We start from the raw sequence: 22,166 nt of genomic DNA on the forward strand, positions 1-22,166 counted from the left end.
TCTCCCAGCCCCCTGCTTTAGTTGCAAGCGGCTGCACCGCACAGCATTCCTGCTATACACAAGCTCTGTATCTCTGATGCTCCTCCGCACCTCTGTGTCTGTCTCCTACAATGGCGTGCACAGCAAGAGGAGAGTGATGAGCAAAACAATTCTTAACATTTTCGTGTCTGTCTTTGCTGTAATCTATTTCTGACAAGCAATGTTGCCCTGCTTCCACGGCGGCAAGTAACATTTTCTTTATAAAAGTTATTTGTTCTATTTTATTCCACTTGTTTACGGTACTGAGGATGGAACTCAGGGTCCTTTGCAAGGTAGGCTACCTCTCTACCATTGAGCCACGCCCCCAGCCTCTCACTGAGGGATTCTAGGCAGGGGCTCTACCACTGAGCCACACCCCCAGCGCCTCACTGGGGGATTCTAGGCAGGGGCTCTACCACTGAGCCACACCCCCACGCCTCACTGGGGGATTCTAGGCAGGGGCTCTACCACTGAGTCACATCCCAGCCCCTCACTGGGGGATTCTACCACTGAATTGCAATCCTAGCCTTTGATCTTTCTTTTTTAGGGGGGGAGGAGTTTCGAGACAGGGTTTCTCTGCATTGTTTTGGAGCCTGTCCTGGACCTCGCTCTGTAGATCAGGCTGGCCTCGAACTCACAGAGATCCACCTGCCTCTGCCTCCCACCACCAACGCCCAGCTCAGTCCCAATGTTTGAGACAGAGTCAAACTATAGCTCTGTTTGGCTTTGAACTCTGTAGCTGGTCTGGAACTCAGCACTGGATTATGGATGTGTACTACCATGTCTGGCCTTCCACCCGGCATTTCTGTGTCAGGCAGTGCTGGGTATTACACACAGGACCTTATACGTGCTAAGCAAGTACTCTCCCACTAACCACATGCCTAGACGCAACCCTTAGTACAAGGACCTCACAGGGGAGTGATCCACATTTGGGAAACAGTATCATTACTGTAACTAACCATAGAACTTCCTAGGATTTAGCGTTTCTGCTAGGTCAATATACTTGGAAAATATACTTTTTTTTTTTTTTTTTTTTTTTTCGAGACAGGGTTTCTCTGTGGCTTTGGAGGCTGTCCTGGAACTCGCTTGGTAGTCCAGGCTGGTCTCGAACTCACAGAGATCCGCCTGCCTCTGCCTCCCGTTGGAAAATATACTTATCATGTGTACGTGTTTACACGTGACACAGCATGAATGCGGAGGTCAGAGGACATCAGTTGCCTTCCCATCTTCACTGTTATTTATTTTGTGTGTGTTAATCTGTATGTGTGTGTCCCCACCATGGCACATGCAGAGGCCAGAGGAGGGCATCAGACCCGAGACTGGAGTTAAAGGTGGCTGTGAACCCTCGCACGGGGGCTGGGAAACCCTGGACCTCTGCAAGAGCAGCTGGTGCTCTTAACCACTGGGCCACCCACCCAAATTCAGCTCGTACCACTGCGCCTCTGTAGCAAGTGCCTTTATCGACTGAACGCCATCTTAAGTCTTTTTCCTTTTTTTTTTTTTTGAGACAGGGTTGGATAATTGTAGATTATATATTTTCATATTTACTTATTTATGTTTGTTTGTTTTTCAAGGTAGGGTTTCTCTGTGTAACAGCCCTGGCTGTCCTGGAACTCGCTCTGTAGACCAGGCTGGCCTCGAACTCACAGAGATCCGCCTGCCTCTGACTCCTGAGTGCTGGGATTTAAGGACTGCATTCCCACTAGCGGTGTGCTTTTTAAAAATGCTTTTCAGTGTAGGAAGGTGTAGCCGGGACCTGAAAGCACAGAAGGCCGTGGATTTTTCCACAGGAGTCTTTATTATGGTGTAAATCCAAGCTCAGGGCTCGACTGGGCCCCATGCAAAGCCCCAGCATAGACGGGATTGGTGGCCCCCGAGACACCAAGCCCTCACGGCGCCTCCAGCGGCGGGTCACGGAAGTGCAGGACAGCGTCTGACTATTCAACTACAAGTCCCAGCAGGCTCCGCGGCCAAGGAGCCTGGCCTTTCCTGGACTCTTAGAGCAGAGCCTCATAGGAAATGTAGTCCGGGTCGCTTAGGCACTTCCCACTGGGAAAAGGCTCGGCCGAGTGGGAGAGGGTGTAGATGCGCGGGAAGTGAAGGGCATCAGGGCTGCTGGGGTGTGGGCAGGAGTCCCCCCGGGCAGAGACACCCTTCTCATTCGGCTTTGGCTTTGGATCCGGTCCCCGGGATTTTAGCTCGGATCCTGAGGGAGCAAAGTTAGGGAGGTACAGGAGGTGTGGAAGATTAGCTCAGTGCTCAAAGCTAGCCCCGGTCCTCCGCCCGACGACTTGGGAAAACAAAACAAAACCCCACAAACAACGACAAATACCCCAGGCTCCGTCCCCCTCCCTGCCAGCATCTCAGGAACGTACTTAGCTTTGAGGTGGCTCAACTGATTGGTCACCAACCCCACATACTGGTCGATCTGGGCCTGGGGGGGACAGAGGCAGGAGGTTCTGAGTGACTGGTGTCGGATGCTGCCTCCAGCCCCCTCACATCTGCAAATCAGACGAGCCAGGGTCTACCGCTCCAGTTTCAGAAGCCCCTCTGCTTCTGTCGCTTTGAAACAAGGTCTCACACAGCCCAGGCTGGCCTCAAACCCGCACCGTAGCTGAGACTGGCCTTGAATTTCCGCTGTTTCTGTTTCTAGCTCCCAAGCGCTGGGATTGCAGGTTTGGGCCACCGCCGCACGCTGGTTTTATACAGTCAGGGTCAAACCCGAGGCTTCACGCATGCCAGGCCAGGACTCTATCAGCTGAGCTTCACCCCCAGCCCGTGTTTTAATTTTTCAGATAGGGCCGGGCGTTGGTGGCGCACGCCTTTAATCCCAGCACTCGGGAGGCAGAGGCAGGCGGATCTCTGTGAGTTCGAGACCAGCCTGGTCTACAGAGTGAGTTCCGGGACAGCCTCCAGAGCCACAGAGAAACCCTGTCTCGAAAAAAAAATTTTTTTTTCAGATAGGGCTTTGCTACGTAGCCCTGACCAGTCTTGAACATCCAGGGCTCCTGTGCCTCAGCCTCCTGGGTTCTCAGGTTGTTCACTCTTTTGGTGGCACGGGCATTGAACCCAAGGACTGTCCAGGCCCGCGGTTCGCAGCCTTCCTAATGCTGCAACCCTTTAATACAGTTCCTCACGGTGTGGACACCCCCAACCATAAAAATCACCTTTGTTGCTCCTTCATCACTGTAACTTTAATTTTGTTGTCAGGGAGCATAATGTAAGCATCTGTGTTTTCTGATGGTCTCAGGCAACCGCTGTGAAAGCGTCACTGAGCTTCCCAAAGGGTCTGGAACTACATGTGAGGACCACTGGTCTAGACCCTTCCACACTCCAAGTGTTCTGCCGCCCTTCCGTGAGACATGTCCCCAGCCCCTCACTGTTGGAGTCTAAGCAACTGGTCCTTAAGCCATACTGTCTTCCTTCCTCAGTCCCCTGAGTGTTGGGTGGCAGCCGAGCTCCTGAGTCTGCCTGGGACCCGTCTATAGGACCCTGGCTGTGGGAGGGAAGCAGACACACCAGCCATTTGCTGTTTTGTCTTTTGAGACAGGGTTTCTCTGTAGCTTTGGAGACTGTCCTGGAACTCGCTCTGTAGACCAGGCTGGCCTTGAACTCACAGAGATCCGCCCGCCTCTGCCTCCCGAGTGCTGGGATCAAAGGCGCGCCGCTGCCACCAGCACCCAGATGGCAGTCAGTGTTCTGGACCCCTGAGCCATCTCTGCAGCCCATAGAGCAGCCATTTTCGGTTTCCACGTTGACAATGGAGAGGTTGCGGTACTCACCTGGTGTTGTCTGTACAAAAGGGGGACAGTGAACAAGGCGACCACTCCTACGGATAAAGAATAGGGGAGGGGTCAGGCTCTCCCAGCAGAGAGGGACAGCTCCGGGCAGAGCCCTAACCCAGCATCAGACCCCAACAGCCCACGTCCCCAGGCCTCGGATCTCACGGCTCACCCAGGATGACGAGAGTCAAGCCGTTGAAGACGGCTCCCACGAAGGTCAGGATGTAGAAGAGAAGGGCCAGCTGAGGGGGAGGGTCAGCGTCAGCAACGGTGACAGGCTGTGAACCCCGCGCCCACCGTGGGCACGGGGGACAGGGCTGAGAGTCCCGGGGTGGGGTGGGGTACCTTGAGAGAATCCACCAGGTCTTCCACCAGGAAGAAATGCCGCAGCTGCGTGGCTGTGGAGACCACGAAGGTCGCAATCTGCTGGGACAAACGTTCTGTCTGCTCCCGAGTCAGGGTCAGGTCCATGTCCAGGTAGGCCCTGATGGGATCAAAGGAGGAGGTGTGACTCTGTGTGTGCGTGCGTGCGCGTGGTTTGGGGGGGACTCAGACTTGGCAAAATGGCATTCACAAGGGTCAGAATGGGACGTTTGGTAGATGACCAGAGTTAGGGTGGAGGATGTTTAGAAAGGGCTAGGGTCGCATGTGGTTTTGATCCCAACACTCGGGAGACAGAGGCAGGTAGATCTCTGTGAGTTCGAGGCCAGCCTGGTCTACAGAGCGAGTTCCAGGACAGCTTCCAAAGCTACAGAGAAACCCCGTCTCAAAAGACAAACAAAAATAAAACAAAACAAAGGGCTAGGGTCGAGTTTTGGGTTAGGAATGAGAGTCTAGAGAAAGGGAGGAACAGGGCCGGGGACCGGGGCTTGTGATCAGGATGGAGGAGGGCGGGACTGGTCACTGTGCGTTGAGATCAAGGGTCGCAGTGGATGGTCAGCCGGGGCTGGCCGAGCACTCACTGGAAGGGGTTGGCGCCATCCCCCCGGTGCAAGGCCTGCAGCACTTTGCAGTAAACCCTGAGAGAGATGGTGGCACAGAGGCCCAGCAGGGCCAGGTGCGCAGCCACGGACACGATGCTAAAGTGCAGGAGGCAGAGGAGAGAGGCCATGAGGCCCGTGAAGACGGCTCCAGACGTCCTGGTGTCCTTCCAGTACAGCAAGTCTGCCACTGTGGAGAGGGAGACAGTGTGGGCACGGGGACCTCACCTGGCTGACAAGGTTTTTGTTCATTCGTTTGTTTTTTTTTTTTTTTTTCCCGAGGCAGGGTTTCTCTGTATTGTTTTGGAGGCTGTCCTGGAACTCGCTCTGTAGACCAGGCTGGCCTCAAACTCACAGAGATCCGCCTGCCTCTGCCTCCCCAGTGCTGGGCTTTTAAGCGCCACCAACGCCTGACTGTTTTGTTGGTTTTTAAGGTTTCATTGTGAAGCAAAAGCTGACTTCAAACTCTGCTGCCCTGGCTGGTCTTAAACTCGTGATTATTCCAATTCTTTCTTTTTCTTAGACTGGGTGTCACTCTGTAGCCCAGGCTGGCCTCAAACTCAAGGCAATCCTTCTGCCTCCACCTCCTGAGAGCTAAGGATCAAACTTAGAGCCTCATGGGTGTCTGGAGAGACAGCTCAGAGGTGGCTGCTTTTCCAGAGGTCCTGAGTTCAATTCCCAGCACCCACATGGTGGCTCCCAGACATCTGTAGTGAGTTCTGGTGCCCTCTTGTGACCTGCAGGCACACACGCAGGCAGAACACTGCCCATGTAATAAATAAATAAATCTTAAAAACAACAACGACCAGTCGATGGTGGTGCATGCCTTTAATCCCAGCACTTGGGAGGCAGAGGAAGAGGCAGAGGCAGGAGGATCTCTGAGTTCAGCCTGGTTTACAGAACGAGTGCCAGAAGAGGCTCCAAAGTTACACAGTGAAACCCTGTCTCAAAAAAACAAAACAAGACAAAACAACCCAAAACCAACAACAAAAAACCTTAGGGCTTCATGCATGCTACACAAGAACTCTACCAACTGAGCTACACGCCCTGATCGGTCTCATTTATTTATTTACTTATTTATTGGAGACGGGCTCACTATGTAGCTCTGGCTATCCTGGGATTTGCTACATAGTCCAGGGTGGTCTTGAACTCGCAGAGATTTCCTTGCTTCTGGCTCTGGATTACAGGCCACACAACGCTCTGCTGTGGCTGCCATTCTTCATCTTATGCAGCTCTGAATTCAATGGGGGCATCACTCACTTTGTTTTGTTCTCTTTCTCCTTGACACAGCAGAGTGGCGAGTGGTCCCCTTCTGGAATGTTCTCACCTCTGTATTTACTTGTTTCTGAGACACACTCCAAGGCTGGAAATCACTTGGGTGGGCCTGGTTTTTTTCTTTTTTTTTTGGTTTTTTGAGACAGGGTTTCTCTGTGTTGTTTTGGAGGCTGTCCTGGAAATTGCTCTGTAGACCAGGCTGGCCTCGAACTCACAGAGATCCTCCTGCCTCTGCCTCCGAGTGCTGGGATTAAAGGCATGCGCCACCAACGCCCATCATGGGCCCTACTCTTTAACAGTATAAACTTTGTCAGATTGCTCACAAGGAAGACTAACAATTTATGTGTTGTAGGTAGTGAGTTTGTTTTCTATAGCCTTGGCTGGCCTGGAACTTAGAGCCATCCTCCTGCCTCTGTCTCCCAAGTGCTGGGATGACAGGGCTGTGCCACCATGCCCTAGTTACCAAAACTGCTTTTAAAGTCCCAAGCGTATGGTTACAACACCTGATATTTTGAACCTTAGACTACCCACGCCTCCCAGAGATGGTGGGCTCACTTATCAAGCTAGGCCAGAGCCCTCGGTTGGGGGCTTCCGGCCTCCAGGGTTTCAGTCCATCCACCTAAACCTCGACAACCCCCCATGAAGCCCACCCTTGGGAGCCCCAAACTTTGATTTCAGTATCCTTCCGTTTCCTCCCGGCTGACTCACAGGCGCCCACTCTTAGGGCTGTCGAAACAGCCCATTCAACCCGCCAGGGCCTGGGCTGGTCCCTCTCGGAGTCTGATCTCACTACAGAGGAGTCCTCTTTCCCTAAAGTGGGGGCCTCCCTGGCGGTCTCCCCAGACAGATACCGGGTGGGGGAGGGGCCGGGTCGCCTGTGGCGGGGCTAAGTTTAGGCACGCTAGGGGAAGGGGGCCTCCTGCAGCTGCGCTGGCACGTCCAGCCCCTGAGTGACAGCGCAGGAGCCGGCCTCGAGGCTGGGGGAGGGGAGCCTCCCTGATCCCGGGGCCCCAAGGCTCTGGCTTAAAGAAGGGACCCCCATGCTCCCTCAACGTCCTCCCAAGACGCCCCCCGATCGGCCGCCCCAGCCCCAGCATGCATCTCTGACAAAGTCCAAATGCCCAGGTGGAAACCATGCCCTAAGATCGCAAGGAGGGAAGGACGGACCTGAACCCCTTCTCTGTTCCCGGACCCCGGCTACAGGCCGCCCCGCAAGCCCACCTTTACTCCCCATCTCGGCTCCGAGAGCGAGCAAGCGGCTGCGGACACCCGGCTTCAGGGGATTTTGCCCACTTCAGAGGGACCCAGGGGAAGAGCAGAGGGGAAGGGCCCCTTCGTACCCAACCAATGGCTGTCCAGGGAGGTGGGGACACTTCCCAAATAGGAACTTTGTAAACAGACAAGGAGTCCTCTTTAACCAACTGCTTGCGGTTCCTGGAGACCCAGGCTTTTTAAACTAAGGCGAATTTTGCAAAAGACCAATGGATACAGTCAGTGAAAAGTAGAACTTTTTGTTTGTTTGTTTGTTTTTGAGACAAGGTCTTGCTGTGAAGCCTGGGCTGACCTGGAACTCACCAAAATGCACCTGTCTAATCCTCCAGAGTGCTGGGATTAATTAAAGGTGTGCTTTTCCCATCTTGCTTGACCTGGGTAAAAGTTTTTAGTTTAGGTTTTTATGTTTGTTTGTTTAATTTTTTTCATCTTATTTTATATGTGCATTGGTGTTTTGCCTACATGTATCCCTGTGTGAGGGCATCGGAGTTACGACAGGTGTGAGCAGCCATGTGTTGGGAATCGAACCTGGGTTCTTCCCAAGATCATTCATTGCTCTTAACCTCTGAACCATCTCTCCAGCCCCCTTAGTTTTTTTGTTTGGTTTTGGTTTTGGTTTGTTTTAACACAGTGCCTCATGTAGCCAAGGCTGGCCTTGAACTCCCAATCTTCCTATCATGGCCTTTCCAAGTCCTAGGATGAAAATCCTGACTTTTTTTGGGGGGGGGTTTCGAGACAGGGTTTCTCTGTGGCTTTGGAGGCTGTCCTGGAATTCGCTCTGTAGACCAGGCTGGTCTCGAACTCACAGAGATCCGCCTGCCTCTGCCTCCCGAGTGCTGGGATTAAAGGCGTGCACCACCAACGCCCGGCTTGAAAATCCTGACTCTTCACAATGGACTAAACAGAACTTGCTGTGTAGCCAAGGCTGAACTTGAAGTCTCTGCGTCCCAGGCACGAGGAAATCTGTGTCATATTTTATGGATGTTTGTGTGAGCATGCCCATGTGGGTGCAGGTGACGTAAGCCGAGGGCATCAGATCCCTGGGGTTAGGGTGGCATCTGGGCACCACACTCCCGCTCTCCACGAGAAAAGCAAGTGCTTATAACAGCTAGCCCATGCCTTTCGCCCATAAGTAAGGTTTTGTAAAGGCCCGGGCTGTGGTTGGGGGTGGAGGGGATTCAGCGCATAAAAGAACTTGCAGTGCAAGCCTGACGTCCTGCGTCAGATCCAAGAACCCAGGGAAAGAGCTGGACTGAGTGGTGAGCCTCGGCAGTCCCAACAGCTTCTACGAGATGAGAGGCTGGAATAGCAGAATTGCCTGGAAGCTCTCAGCTGCCTAGCCTGCAGCCGGCAATGCAGCAACAGAAATGAGATTCTCTGCCTCGGATCTCTGTGAGTTCGAGTCCAGCCTCGACTATGCAGTGAGTTCCAGGGCAGCATACGCAGTGAGACCCTTTCTCAGCCCCCCCCCTACCCTGCCTCCGAGACAAAACAGACTGCCTGTACAAGGTGAAAGTGAAGATGGACTCCTAAAAGTTGTCCTGGGAGGGACCAGAGAGACTCAGGGGGAGCACTCAGGGCTCTTGCAGAAGACCTGGGTTCAGTTCCCAGCACCCACCACTCACAGGCGTCCTAGCTCCAGTTACAGGGGACATGTCTCCCTCTTCTGACCTCCACAGGCACCAAGAATGCACACGGCGCACAGATATATATATACATGCAGGCAAAACCTAAACACCTGAAAGAAGTAACTCCAGGCAGTTTAACCCCACGCCTTTAATCCCAGCACTCAGGAGGCTGAGGCAGGTGGATCTCTGTGAGTTCTCGGTCAACCTCATCTACAGAGTGAGTTCCAGGGCAGCCAGGGCTACACAGAGAAACCCTGTCTAAAAAAAAAAAAAAAAAAAAGAAATTAAAAAAAATTTGAGACAGGGTCTGAACTATGTAGCCTGAACTAGACTAGAGCTTACTCTGTAGACTAGACCAGCCTGAGTCACCAAAAAAACCACCAAAATACACCTGCCTCAGCCTCCCAAGGGCTGAGATTTAAGGTATATGCTGCCAGGCCAGGCATGATTAATTAAAAAAATTTTAAAGTCCCATGGGCACATTCAGCTTCTAGACAGAGTGCTCTGAAAAAGAGAGGATTAAATTTTTTTTCACGCACTTGGGAGGCAGAGGCAGGCGGATCTCTGTGAGTTCGAGGCCAGCCTGGTCTACAAGAGCTAGTTCCAGGACAGCCTCCAAAGCCACAGAGAAACCCTGTCTCGAAAAACCAAAAAAAAAAAAAAAATTTTTTTTCACATCACCCAACTCCAGTGCTCCACGGAGCATCAATTTTGTGTACAGAAAGAGCCAATGGAGCTGGGCAATGGTGGCCCACGCCTTTAGTCCCAGCACTCGGGAGGCAGAGGCAGGCAGATCTCTATGAGTTCAGGCCAGCCTGGTCTACAGAGCGAGTTCCAGGATGGGCTCCAAAACAATACAGAGAAACCTACACTGTCTTGAAAAAAATCAAGAGAGAAAAGAAAAAACTAGAAAGAGAGAGGGAGAGAGAGACAGAGGAAGAGGGAGAGGAAAGGAGGGAGGGAGAAAAGAAGAAAAAAATAGAGCCCAGTGGAAAAAACAGGGTCTAGGGTCTGCAGCCCCGTGATACCAGCTGAGGCAGGGGGGTGGAGTTCAAGGCCAGCGTGGAAAGCAGTAACCAGTGTGAATGTGCATTGTGGAGCAGAACCCCTAAACCACACACCCTTAGGTAAAGGGGATTTTGGGGGACTCCCCTCTCCCTTGCTCTTGGGTCCTGCCAAGCGGTCAATCACCCCACCTGTCTAGCCTAACAAGGTCCACGGCAGCCCACAAACTGCTTACCTAGAAGGAGCGGCTCCAATGCGCATTCTGATTGGTCTGTGCTATCGCGGCACTGTGCCGTGATTGGCTCCTGCTCCAGCCGCTGCCGAAGCTCTCCTTCCTCATTTGGCAGAGGCTCATCAGGACCGGAGTGTGAGTTCGAATCTTGTGATCTTGGTGGGGATGGGGTATGAGCCTGGGGAGTCCCGGAGCTGGGGCTAGGCTGAGGAGTCAGGGCCTCAAGGTGCGAGCGCAGAGCCTGAGCAAGTCGGAGTTCCAGGCTCGCCTCTGGTGCCAGAGAGAGAGAGAAGGCCATGAGCTTTCTCCTCGAAGCAGCCCGGTGAGCCACACACCCTCCGCACCTCTGAGATCTCACCTTCGACGGCCTCCAATCCATCAGGCTCCTCGTTCTCCAGTGGGGTGGAGCTGCTGGTGGCCGAATCCTGCCCGGATCCCGCACTGCGGGCAGCCCAGCCCAGCTGGTCCAGCTGCAGCCTCAGGTCCTCCAGAGGGCGCTCCGCTGGAGGCACGGTGTCGGGGTCACCTCGGCGCCCCGGCTCCGGGGACTGACTCAGGCTGGGGATGCTCTCCAAGCTGTCACCCAGGCCGGGCTGTGGGGGTGGGTCTCGTGGCTCTGAGACCGAACGTCCCTGGGGCCGGGGGCGACGAGCAACTGAGTCCCTACGGCCCCCAGAGCACACTACGCCGTCGAAGGCAATGTACGAAAAGGTCAGCTCCCTTGGGGTACCCCAGTCCTGCGATGTGGTCTCCTCCTCGTCGTCCTCTGAGAATTCCCGGGCTGTGTGTAGCTCGCGAAAATCCGAGTCCTCATTCCCTCCTGCATTGGGAGAAGGGTTCTCAGCCTCTCCAAGCCACCCAGCCGTGAGACCCCTCCACGATCCTCACTCCTCTTACCTTCTGTGGAATCCGGGGTAGAAGAGGCTGTAGACGGAGCTTCTTCTGCAGTGGGAAAGAAAGAAAGATTCTAGCGGCGCAGAGCGTCTAAATCGCAGACACGAGCTGTCATAGTTGGGCAGGTGCACGCTGTCAATCCTGCCAACCCGACTCACAAAAGTTGGACTCTGACCCCAGGACCCGCGGAGCACCCACACACACATATACACACAAAAGTGGCGCACGCCTTTAATCCCAGCACTCCAGAGGCAGAGGCAGCCGGATCTCTGTGAGTTCGAGGCCAGCCTGGTGTACAGAGTGAGTTCCAGGACAGCCTCCGAAACAATACAAAGAAACCTTGTCTCAAACAACAACAACAACAACAAAGTTAAAAAATAAAAAAATAACAATTTGAGCATGGAAGTGCACCAATGCAGGAGAATCTTAGAATATTTGAAGCCTAGGTCATTTTGCATTCTCTATACAGACCATAAACCTGTAGGGGCATGGATATCAGAATCTCAGAGCCGCAGGCCTGATGGCGCAGGCTGTGCTCCCAACTACTGGAGACTGAAATAGGGGGACCACAAGCTCAGGGCCTGCCTGGGCAAGTTAGCAAGATTGTTTCAAAATAAAAAGCAACAGCCGGGAGCCGAGCCGTGGTGGCGCATGCCTTCAATCCCAGCACTTGGGAGGCAGAGGCAGGCGGATTTCTGAGTTCGAGGCCAGCCTGATAGATAGATAGATAGATAGATAGATAGATAGATAGATAGATAGAGCAAAAAGAGGAGGACTAAGCCCTAAACGCAGTTGATCCCTATACCCCTGGGAGGGGGGTGTGGAAGAGGGGATTGGAGGAAGAAGGCAGAGGAAGAAGAGGGGGAAGGGAGGAAAGGAAAGGAAGGGAGGGGCTGGAGAGATGCCGGTCTCTCTTGCTGCTCTTGCAGAGAACCCAGTTCCAATCCCCGGACACACGGTGGCTCACAACCTCCAAGGAATCAGAAGCCTCCTCTAGGCAGAGCGCACTGCACACACAGACATACATGAAGGCAAACACCCTACATATGTAAAATAAAAAACACGCCTTTAATCCCAGCACTCGGGAGGCAGAGGCAGGCGGATCTCTCAGTTTGAGGCCAGCCTGGTCTACAGAGTGAGTTCCAGGACAGCCAGGACTGTTACACAGAGAAATAGTCTAAAAAAAAAATTAGTGGCTTGGAGAGATGGCTCAGAGGTTAAGATCACTGGCTGCTCTTCCAGAGGTCCTGAGTTCAATTCCCAACAGCCACATGGTGGCTCTCAACCATCTATAGTGGGATCTGATTCCCTTTTCTTTCTTTCTTTCTTCTTTTTTTTGCTTTTCTTTTTTTGGGGGGGAGGTTTCAAGACAGGGTTTCTCTGTGTAGTTTTGGAGGCTGTCCTGGCACTCGCTCTGTAGACCAGGCTGGCCTCGAACTCACAGAGATCCGCCTGCCTCTGCCTCCCGAGTGCTGGGATTAAAGGCATGCGCCACCAACGCCCAGCGTTTTTTTGTTTTTCGAGACAGGGTTTCTCTGTATTGTTTTGGACCTGTTCCTGGAACTCACTCTGTAGACCAGGCTGGCCTCGAACTCACAGAGATCCGCCTGCCTCCTGATCCCCTTTTCTGGTGTGCAGTTGTACATACAGATAGAACACTTGTATACATAAAATAAGTAAATCTTAAAATATAAAACAAATAGGGGCTGGAGAGACGGCTCAGAGGTTAAGAGCACTGACTGCTCTTCCAGAGGTCCTGAGTTCAATTCCCAGCAACCACATGGTGGCTCACAACCATCTGTAATGAGATCTGGTGCCCTCTCCTGGCTTGCAGACATACATAGAGGCAGGATGTTGTATTCATAATAAATAAATAAAATCTTCAAAAAAATAAATAAAACAAATAAAAACAAAGACACAGAGGAGTTAGAGGATGCTGGGAGGAACACTGAGGCAAAAGACTCTTAGCAATTCTGATATACGGCCAAGGATGTAGCCCAGCAGGCTGAGTGTTCACCTGCAGCATACCCAGGTTCGATTCCCAGCACCAAACAGACAGGGGGTGATGGCGTACACCTTGGGAGAGGTGGAGGAGGAGGATGGGAAGCTCAAGGTTAACCCCAGATCACTACGTATACAACATACACAGTCCCAGTTCAGCCTGGGCTACAGGAAGCTTGACATCACAGTTTTCAGAGCAGGAACCTTAGGAAGTGTCAGTTCATTCAACAATCATTCGCTAAGCACATGCTATGTGGCAGGCACTGTTCTAGGCTCCAGAGGGGCATGCTATGAATGAATTAGACAAAACCCCCGACTTCATAAAGCTACACCGTGTGGAACAGTCCACAGTGGAAGGGTTCATAAAACATGGGGTCAGACAGGGCAAGCTTGACACATGACAGTCTCCAAGGTTTTTCTGATGGCATCAGACCTCAGACCCGAAGGAAGTGAAGTCACCAGATGCCTAGGGAGCAGCCTGCCAGACGGAGGGGAAGGCCGGTGCACAGCCCCTGGGGAAGGGACTGTGATTAGAAGAAAGGGAATAGGGGGTGTAATGGTGTCAGCGGGGGAGAATAGGGCTGGGGACAGGCCTGCAGGGTCTCTCCCCTGGTGATTCCAGCTAAAGACAAGATCTTTGGACGCTGGGGAGGAGGGGAGTGAAAACTAAAAACGTCTAAAGCCACACATTCTCAGAACTTGGGCATCTGGGTACCCAAGACGTTCAAGCGGCTAGATTTGCTGGCGTCGGCATTCCCAGATGTCAGAACCACCCTGTGTGGGACGCAGCATGGTAAACACCGACTGTTCGAGCTGATGGCTCCGAACTGAGCAGAATCAGACCAGGGGCTTGGAACCAGGAAGCCAGCCCCTCAGGGCTAGCTTGGGAGCTCCGCACGCCACAGGAGAGCCTCGAAGCCTTCGGAAATCGAAACCGGACCCCCTGCCCCCACCTGGCAGGGTTGCAGAGGAATGGGGTCTTCAGCAGGGTCGCTACTGAGTGGAAAAGCCCGCTAAAGACTCGGTAGTCCTGGCACCAACCCAGGGATGGTGTTTTTGGGTGAGAAGGGGGGCCTGACATCCATGGTGACATCAGGAGTGCCTTTTGGGCAGATCATAAGGGTGAGATGCGAAAATGGATGATGAGGGGAGTCGGATCTTCCTTTCCGTTCTGACTCAACCCGTCAGCCGCGGCCAGCACCAGGGTTGGGGACAGCTCCCCACGCGCCTGCTCCCTCTCAGACTGGGCGGGGCGACCCAATCCCGCGCCCCGGCCGCCCCCTCCCCAACATGCGATCTCCGTGACTCCCCCCCCCCGCCCGGGTCCTCCGGGTCCTCCGGGTCAGGATGTCCCAGTTGCCGCCAAAGCGCGGGGGATGGGGGGGAGGGGAGAGGAGGGATTCCTTTGTCTCCTTCGGCTCCTCTCGGCCTCGAGCCCGCGGTGCGCGCGGACGATGGAGACCCGAGAAGGACCCCACCCGGGCTCCCGAGCCCCACACCAGGCCGAAGCCTCTCCGTACTCACTGCAGTGGGCGAAGACCGGCAGGACCTGCCCCATGGCCCCCCTCGGGCCTGCATCGGGGCCCCCGCCCACTCCGGCCGCGCCGCCCTGGGCCTGGGGCCACGGGCGCTCATCTCCGCCGCGTCCACGACGCCGCCGCCATCCTCCTCGGCTGCTCCAGCCGCCGCCGCCGCCGCCCTCTGCTCGCACGGCGCGGGAGGGCGGGGCCGCGGACGAGCAGGCACTGCAGCGCGGGGCCCGGGGCGGAGGGGCGGGGCCTGAGAGCCTTGTGGGCGGGGCCACCGATCTGAGGGGAGGGGTTTCGAGCTGGAGGGCGCGGCCTTTGGAGGAGTGGGGCGGGGCTTGGGTGGAACGTGGTGCTGGAGAGAGTGTCCAGCTGAGGATGCGCACTTGGGTCAGGGCAAATCTGGGGAAGACGGCATTGGGAGATGGGTGGAATACGATGTTCAGGGGTAGAGTCCGAGCCTAGACTTGCAGACGGCGTGGGTAAAAGTACTCAGACTTAGCACTTTTTACAGTTACATAAATAAGTGCGTGTGGGCGTGGGTGAGGGCCGTGGAGCGTGTATGCAGGTCAGTCTCCTCCATTCACACGAACATACCCAGGAAGCTTATTCTCACAGTCGTCAAAGCAGGAGCCTGGGGGAAGTCTCAGTCCATCCCTGCTTTCAAACGATCATCTACGGAGCAGGCATTGTGAGGCAGGCACTGTTCTAGGCCCCAGAGGAATAGCCACAAACGAGTTAGACAAAACTCCCGTTCTATTGTGTCTCTATCACTCAGCCAACCCCTCTTTTGGGGAGTCCTCGGCCATCACCACATCCTTGGGGTTCCTTCCGCCTACCATGTGGGCTTCAGGGATCAAACTCAGGTCGTCAGGCAAGGGACTGTTAGTCTTCTGAGCCTTCTTGCCTACCCCAAAGCACTCAAAACCTCTGCGGCACGGAGAGAAACTCAGACTTAGGTGCGGGTGAGGCTTAGGATGGCACAGAATGAATTAACAGTTGGGGTCTGAGCTAGAGATGCGGGCTGGAGAGACAGAAGGGAAGAGAGAGACGAGGTTACTTCAGTAAAATGACCACAAGCCCAAGACAGGACAGTTTTGTTTTGTTTGTTGTCTGTCTGTTTTTTGAGACAGGGTTTCTCTGTGTAGCCCTGGCTGTACTGGAACTCCCTCTGTAGACCAGGCTGATCTCAAACGCACAGAGATCCACCTGCCTCTGCCTCCTGAACACTGGGATTAAAGAGGTGTGCACAATTACCACCTGGCATTTTTTTTTTTTTTGGTTTTTTCGAGACAGGGTTTCTCTATGGCTTTGGAGGCTGTCCTAGAACTAGCTCTTGTAGACCAGGCTGGCCTCGAACTCACAGAGATCCGCCTGCCTCTGCCTCCCAGTGCTGGGATTAAAGGCGTGCGCCACCAACACCCGGCCCCACCTGGCATTTTTAAAAAGGTATTATTAATATAGCTAGCTTTTTTTTTTGAGACAAGGCCTTATGCAGCCTAAAGTGGCCTTGAGCTCCTGATCCTCCTGCCTCTACCTCCCAAGTTCTGGCTTGGAGGCCAGCTTTGACTAGCCGGTACCCTGAAGGCAGAAGGAAGATCAGGAGTTCAAGACCAGCCTCAGCTATAATATGGAGTTTGAGTCCAGCCTGGGCTACATGAGGACTTGTTTCAATAACAGAACAAATGGTTTGGGAGTTGGCACTTTGTCCACTGGAGTGGTTGGAGCTTGAGTTTAGGCAATCTGCAATCCGAAGGAGATCTTTATGTTGAGGGCAAGGGTTCTGGAGTTCACTTTTCTGCAACATAGCTTCCTTTTTTTTCTGTAATTGAGTTTCCTGTTTTCTAAATTGGTCATGTGAAAGCCAGGCATGGGGGGGGGTGTCCCGAGTTAGCTTGTTGGTTAAGAACACTTGTGATTACAGAGAACCCAAGTTCAATTCCCAGCACCCACATATGCAACTCAAGTCCTGGAGGATTTTCTGACCTCCAAGGATACCAAGCAGACATAATGTACATACATGTAGGCAAGACACCTATACACATAAAATAAATGACTCTAAAAATAAATTACAAGAAAAAGAGCCAGGTGTGGTGGGCATGCACTTTATCTTAGCATTCTGAAGGCAGAGGCAGGCAGAATTGACTTTGAGAGTCCGGTTTACAGAGTGATTTCCAAGCCAGCCTTGGCTACATAGTGAGACCCTGTCCCTGTCTCAAAGCCCAATAATAATAATGAACGATAATAATTTGTCAAGTAGTATAGTGTGTGTGTGGCTTGTGATAGGGCTCAGAGGGTACAGGCGATTGCTGCCAAGTCTGATGACGTGACTTCGATCTCCGGGATCCACAAGGTGGAAGAAGAGAACCGGACTCTCACAAGTTGTGCTCTGACCTCTACACACTTTGAATGAGTGTGATAGGTTTTTAGACGATGTGTTACACCGGGAAGCAGAATGCAAATAATTTGCTCACCCTTCTACTCCCACCTGACCCCGGCACTAAGCCTTTTTTGTTTGTTTGTTTGTTTTGAAAGTGCGGGAAAGAAGAAACCCATGAATGCACCTCTTAGTGACCCAACTTCAGGCCAGGTCAAGGGATAGGAAAGAGATTTACTTGGTTTAAAGACTCACTGGAGAGAGATTAGGGGAGGTGTGGGGCGGGGAGGGCGGAGAGGGATGGAACCAAGGCGGTGAGGGTATGGAACCTTCCTGACCCCGCGGCAGGAGGATGGCTGCTTTTGCCCGCCTGCTGGAGCGTCTCGGGTGGTCTGCTAGAGCTCAAAAAGCAGCGGAGCAGGAGACAGAGGCGGAGCGCCGGGTCCCCGGCGAGCCTGCGGGTCTCCTGACTGCGCCCCGATGCTCCCAGAGGCTACTCGCGGGGGCGGCGACAGCACCCGGCCTGCGTTTCGGGGCGAGCGCGGTGCAGGGCTGGCGCGCGCGCATGGAGGACGCGCACTGCGCTCGGCTGACTTTGCCCGGGCTGCCGTCGGGCTGGGCTTTTTTCGCAGTCCTGGATGGCCACGGCGGAGCGCGGGCTGCGCGCTTCGGAGCGCGCCACCTCCCAGGTCACGTGCTAGGTGAACTGGGTCCCGCGCCCCGGGAGCCCGAGGACGTGCGCCAGGCTCTGCGCAGCGCCTTCCTCCGCGCGGACGCGCATCTGCGCGCGCTCTGGCCCCGCAGCGACCCCGGCGGCTCGACGGCAGTGGCCTTGCTCGTGTCCCCGCGCTTTCTCTATCTGGCGCACTGCGGGGACTCGCGCGCGCTGCTGAGTCGCTCGGGATCCATGGCTTTCTGCACCGAGGACCACCGTCCCCACCGGCCTCGGGAACGCGAGCGCATCCACGACGCTGGTGGCACCGTCCGTCGCCGGCGCGTTGAGGGCTCCCTGGCCGTATCCCGAGCCCTAGGCGACTTCGCTTACAAGCAGGCGGCCGGGAGGCCTCCAGAGCTGCAGCTCGTGTCCGCTGAGCCCGAGGTGGCTGCACTGGCACGCCAAGCCGAAGATGAGTTCGTGCTCCTGGCCTCCGATGGCGTGTGGGACGCTCTGTCTGGTGCCGACCTGGCGGGGCTGGTGGCGTCGCGCCTCCGTCTGGGCTTGGCGCCGGAACAGCTCTGTGCCCAGCTGTTGGACACGTGCCTGTGCAAGGTCCTGGACCACTGCGTGTGGGGAGGAGGGGCTTGGATGATAAGAGGAGGGACCGAGCGAGTAGAGGGTGTGAGTGGCTTGGAGTCCAGAGCAAGGATGCTTTGAACATGAGGGAGCATAGTAGGGGCAGATATAGGTAAGTGGTAGGGATGTAGGAGAATGGGCGTGGCCTCTAGGAATGGAGTCCAAGTTAGGCTTTCAGGCCAGGAAGAATTTAAAAGACTTGGGCTGGCTTTTTAAACTTTATTTAATTGGATTACATTTTAATGCATTTTGTGTGTGTGTGTGTGTGTGTGTGTGTGTTCATACCACATCACGTGTGTTGGCCAGAGAACATCTTTTTTTTTTTTTTTTTTTTTTTTTTCGAGACAGGGTTTCTCTGTGGCTTTGGAAGCTGTCCTGGAACTCGCTTGGTAGTCCAGGCTGGTCTCGAACTCACAGAGATCCGCCTGCCTCTGCCTCCCGAGTGCTGGGATTAAAGGCGTACGCCACCAACGCCCGGCTGCCAGAGAACATCTTATTGCAGTCTGTTCTTCCTTCCATCATATGGATCCCAGGGATCAAACTCTGCCTTTGCCCACTGAGACGTCTTGCTGGCCCGTGGCTGGTTTCTTTAATAAAGCTTGGTGGCCAGAACCCGTGAAGGCCATGGTCCAAGAGACGGGTCCAAATGGGAGAGAGAGCTTGAATGACATAACCGCATTGGGTCTACAGCCATACCACCTTGAACGCGCCCGATCTCGTCTGATCTTGCAAGCTAGGCAGGGTCGGGCCTGGTTAGTACTTGGATGGGAGAGAGTCGGATCGGTGAGGGGAAACTCCCAGCACCAGGGTGGTTGGGAAAACCATGCTCTCAAAGCCGTGGGACCTGGGGAGGATTTTGACTCTCCCACCGGACTCTTTTTTTCTTCACCTTACCCAGGGAAGTCTGGATAACATGACTTGCATGGTGGTCTGCTTCCCAGGGGCCCCCGGGCCTTGTGAAGAGGCAATCCAGAGGGAGACGGCCTTGGACGCAGCTCTGAGCCACAAAGTTGCCGGTGAGCAGTCACCAAATGGCCGGTGGGTGGGCGGGGCAGCAGGCAAGTATGGCCTCTCCACTCACCTCCTTCTCAGAGCTGTATTTGTCCGCCCAGGAACCCCCATGCCTAAACACGGTTTTCAGGACCCTGGAGTCGGAGGACATCCCAGGCCTGCCTCCCGGAGGAGGGTTGCATAGCAAGTAAGTTGGGGTGCGGTGGGAAGGGGCAGGGGCAGGGCCAGGTCTCCGATTAAAGGCTTCCCTTTGCTCTCTAGGGCCGCTGTCATTGCTGAAGCTTACTCTAGACTCTGTCGGACTCCGGGGGAGCCTCGAGAGGTGAGGCACCCTCTCTTAGGGTCAATCCCCGACCTACCCTACACCCCTGCCTGCTGGCCACACTGGCAAGGACTCCACCACTGAGCTCAGGCCCTAGACCAGCCCAAACCTGTGTTGTTGGGGTTTTTGTTTGTTTGTTTGTTTCTTTTTTGTTTGTTTGTTTTTTTGTTTTTCGAGACAGGATTTCTCTGTATTCTTTTAGAGGCTGTCCTGGAACTCGCTCAGTAGACCAGGCTGGTCTCGAACTCACAGAGATCCGCCTGCCTCTGCCTCCCAAGTGCTGGGATTAAAGGCGTGAGCCTATGTTGTTGGTTTTATAAGTTTAACACTTTTTATTTGTGGGGGAAGGGGGTGTATGTACACACACACACACACACACATGCACACATGCACGCACACACATATACACGCACACAGAGGCATGGGTGCCGTGTAGCTGTTAGGAAGTTCAAAGGACTGCCCGCCGGAGTTAATTCTCTCCTACCATGGGGGTCCCAGGAACTTAACCTAGACCATTAGGCTCAGAGGCAAGTGTGTTTGCGTGATAGGTAGTCTCACAGCCCTTTTAAATATTTTTGCATTCATTTTTTAGATTGAAGACAGGCATGGTGGAGCACACCTTTAATCCCAGCACTGACAAGGCAGAGGCAGGCGGATCTCTGTGAGTCTATAAAGACAGTTCCAGGACAGTCAGGGGCTACACAGTGAGACCTCGTCTCAAAAAAAATGTTCAAAAATAACCAATCAATGAATGAAGGGCTATACAGAGTTATATGTGTATCTGTGGTAGAACACTTTCTAGTGTGTGTAAGGTTCCCTTCACAAACAGCAAGAAAGGGGCTGACAAGATGACCCCGTGGTTAAGAGCACTCACGGCTCTTCCAGAGGACTCGAGTGGACCACAGCAGCAATTGCAGCAGTCCGGAGCGAGGAACTCAGAGGAGGTTGAAGTCACCATGGATGGCATAAGACCCTGTTTAAATGAAAAGAAAGAAAGAGGCTGGGTAGTGGTGGCACATTCTTTAGTGCCAGCACTCAGGAGGCAGAGGCAGGCAGATCTCAGTTCAAGGCCAGCCGGGTCCACAAAGAGTTCCAGGACAGCCAAGACTGTTACATATAGAAACCCTGTCTCGAAAAAAGTTTTTTTATTTTATTTTTAATTTTTAAAAAGAAGCAAATCGGGGATGGGGGCTTCTGGAAAACTGAGTGGGCTTCGGACAGGCGGCTTCACTGTTTCCCGTTTTGTCTTACAGTGGGTACCACCAGCGCCCAGTCAACCCTTGACCTGAACTCAGGTGTGACAGTGGCTGTCCCCCGGGGACCATCTGCATAGCTCAGGGGGAAACCTATGCTTCCTTACCATGACAGGCAGAGGAAGGAAGACCAGCCATGCAGGAACCTAGAATCTTCATTTCCCCTTCTCCTACTTCCCCCACGCAAGAGTCTCATGAGGGGGGAACTCCACCATTACCCAGCAGGGAAAAAAAAAAAAAAAACACGCCAAGCATGGTTCTTTTTCTCCTCCGCAACATTTAAAGGCAAACAGATCCTGAGTGGTCAGTGTGTAACAGCCTTCCTATTTTTTTAACCTTGTCCACATGGAGGCGATAAGAGACCCGAACATGAAATTTGAATCAATAAAGCAATTCCAAATGTATTCCTTTTGTTTTTTCAGTTATTACTATTTATTTTGTGTGTGTGTGTGTCTGTCTGTCTGTCTGTGCAAGCATACACACGTGGGAGTTAGAGGACAACCTGCTGGGCCATCTTGTTGGGCCGTTTCTTCGTTTATTTTTTTACCCCCGTGTTTCCAACTTTCATGCATTTATTTATTTTTCTGTGTATGAATGTTTTGCCTGCATTTACCGGCTGCGGCCAGAAGAGGGCATCAGATCACCTCCGACTGGATTTACAGATGTGTTGTGAACTGGTATGAGGATGCTAGGAACCAAACTGAGTTCCTTTGCAAAAGCAGTAAGTTCTCTTCATCACCGAGCCGTCTCTCCAGCGGCCCTTTAATTTCCGTTTTGACCGTGTAGCCCAGGAGGGCCTTGTACCGGAGGCCTTCCTGCCTCGGCCTCTCAGGTGCTGAGATCACAGGCAGGTGCCGCTCCCTCAAGCTCCACATTTTCTTACACAAAGTGGCTTGTTGCCAGGTGTGATGGCACCAGCTCGTGATTCCAGCACTTCCAGGGTTAAGGCAAAGATGATCCAGTAAGCTCAAGACCCTGCCACGTATGGAGTTTGGACAGCTTGGACTGCATGAGACCCGATCTAAAAGGAAGGGAGGGAGGGAGGGAAGAAGGGAGGAAGGAAGGGAGAAAGGAAGGGAGGAAGAAAAGAAGGGAGAGAGGGAGGAAGGGAGGGAGGGAGGAAGGGAGGGAGGGAGGAAGGGAGAGAGGGAGGAAGGGAGGGAGGAAGGAAGGGAGGGAGGAAGGGAGGAAGGAAGGGAGGAAAAAACTCCAGGACAGCCAGGGCTACATAGACAGACCCTCTCTCAGAATCAGAACAAAACAAAAAGAGTGCTTTGCTTATTCTCTGGTCAGCAA

General features: G+C 53.6%; 2 protein-coding genes across 4 annotated transcripts; one reads left to right on the top strand and one right to left on the bottom strand.

Annotated features, from left to right (window-relative positions):
- Window positions 1-1,795: 1,795 nt before the first annotated feature.
- Window positions 1,796-14,786, bottom strand: Rtn2 (reticulon 2). 2 transcript variants are annotated; one of them, XM_040734436.1, is made up of 10 exons: window positions 14,612-14,786; window positions 11,090-11,134; window positions 10,551-11,012; window positions 10,196-10,462; window positions 4,763-4,970; window positions 4,146-4,284; window positions 3,973-4,042; window positions 3,801-3,847; window positions 2,394-2,452; window positions 1,796-2,224 (listed from the first exon to the last, which is right to left on the bottom strand). In XM_040734436.1, exons 1-10 carry the CDS (start codon window positions 14,643-14,645, stop codon window positions 2,176-2,178), a joined length of 1,380 nt encoding a protein of 459 aa, XP_040590370.1. In that variant the 5' UTR covers window positions 14,646-14,786; the 3' UTR covers window positions 1,796-2,175. The 2 variants fall into 2 exon arrangements, with proteins under 2 accessions (XP_040590370.1, XP_040590371.1); XM_040734437.1 differs by lacking the exons at window positions 10,196-10,462; window positions 10,551-11,012; window positions 11,090-11,134; window positions 14,612-14,786 and adding an exon at window positions 7,277-7,413.
- Window positions 14,787-16,786: 2,000 nt separating this feature from the next.
- Ppm1n (protein phosphatase, Mg2+/Mn2+ dependent 1N (putative)) lies at window positions 16,787-21,274 on the top strand. Of its 2 annotated transcripts, none has more exons than XR_002381447.2 (5): window positions 16,787-18,260; window positions 19,183-19,300; window positions 19,397-19,482; window positions 19,557-19,617; window positions 20,871-21,274. XR_002381447.2 is itself a non-coding variant. In XM_013125442.3 (5 exons), the coding sequence occupies exons 1-5, from the start codon at window positions 17,343-17,345 to the stop codon at window positions 20,904-20,906; spliced, it is 1,239 nt and encodes a 412-aa protein (XP_012980896.1). In that variant the 5' UTR covers window positions 16,787-17,342; the 3' UTR covers window positions 20,907-21,274. The 2 variants fall into 2 exon arrangements, 1 of the variants encoding a protein (XP_012980896.1); XM_013125442.3 differs by having other exon boundaries at window positions 19,377-19,482.
- The last annotated feature ends 892 nt before the right edge of the window (window positions 21,275-22,166 follow it).

This window comes from Mesocricetus auratus, unplaced genomic scaffold (genome assembly GCF_017639785.1).
Source record: "Mesocricetus auratus isolate SY011 unplaced genomic scaffold, BCM_Maur_2.0 Super-Scaffold_100038, whole genome shotgun sequence".
Taxonomy (NCBI): domain Eukaryota; kingdom Metazoa; phylum Chordata; class Mammalia; order Rodentia; family Cricetidae; genus Mesocricetus; species Mesocricetus auratus.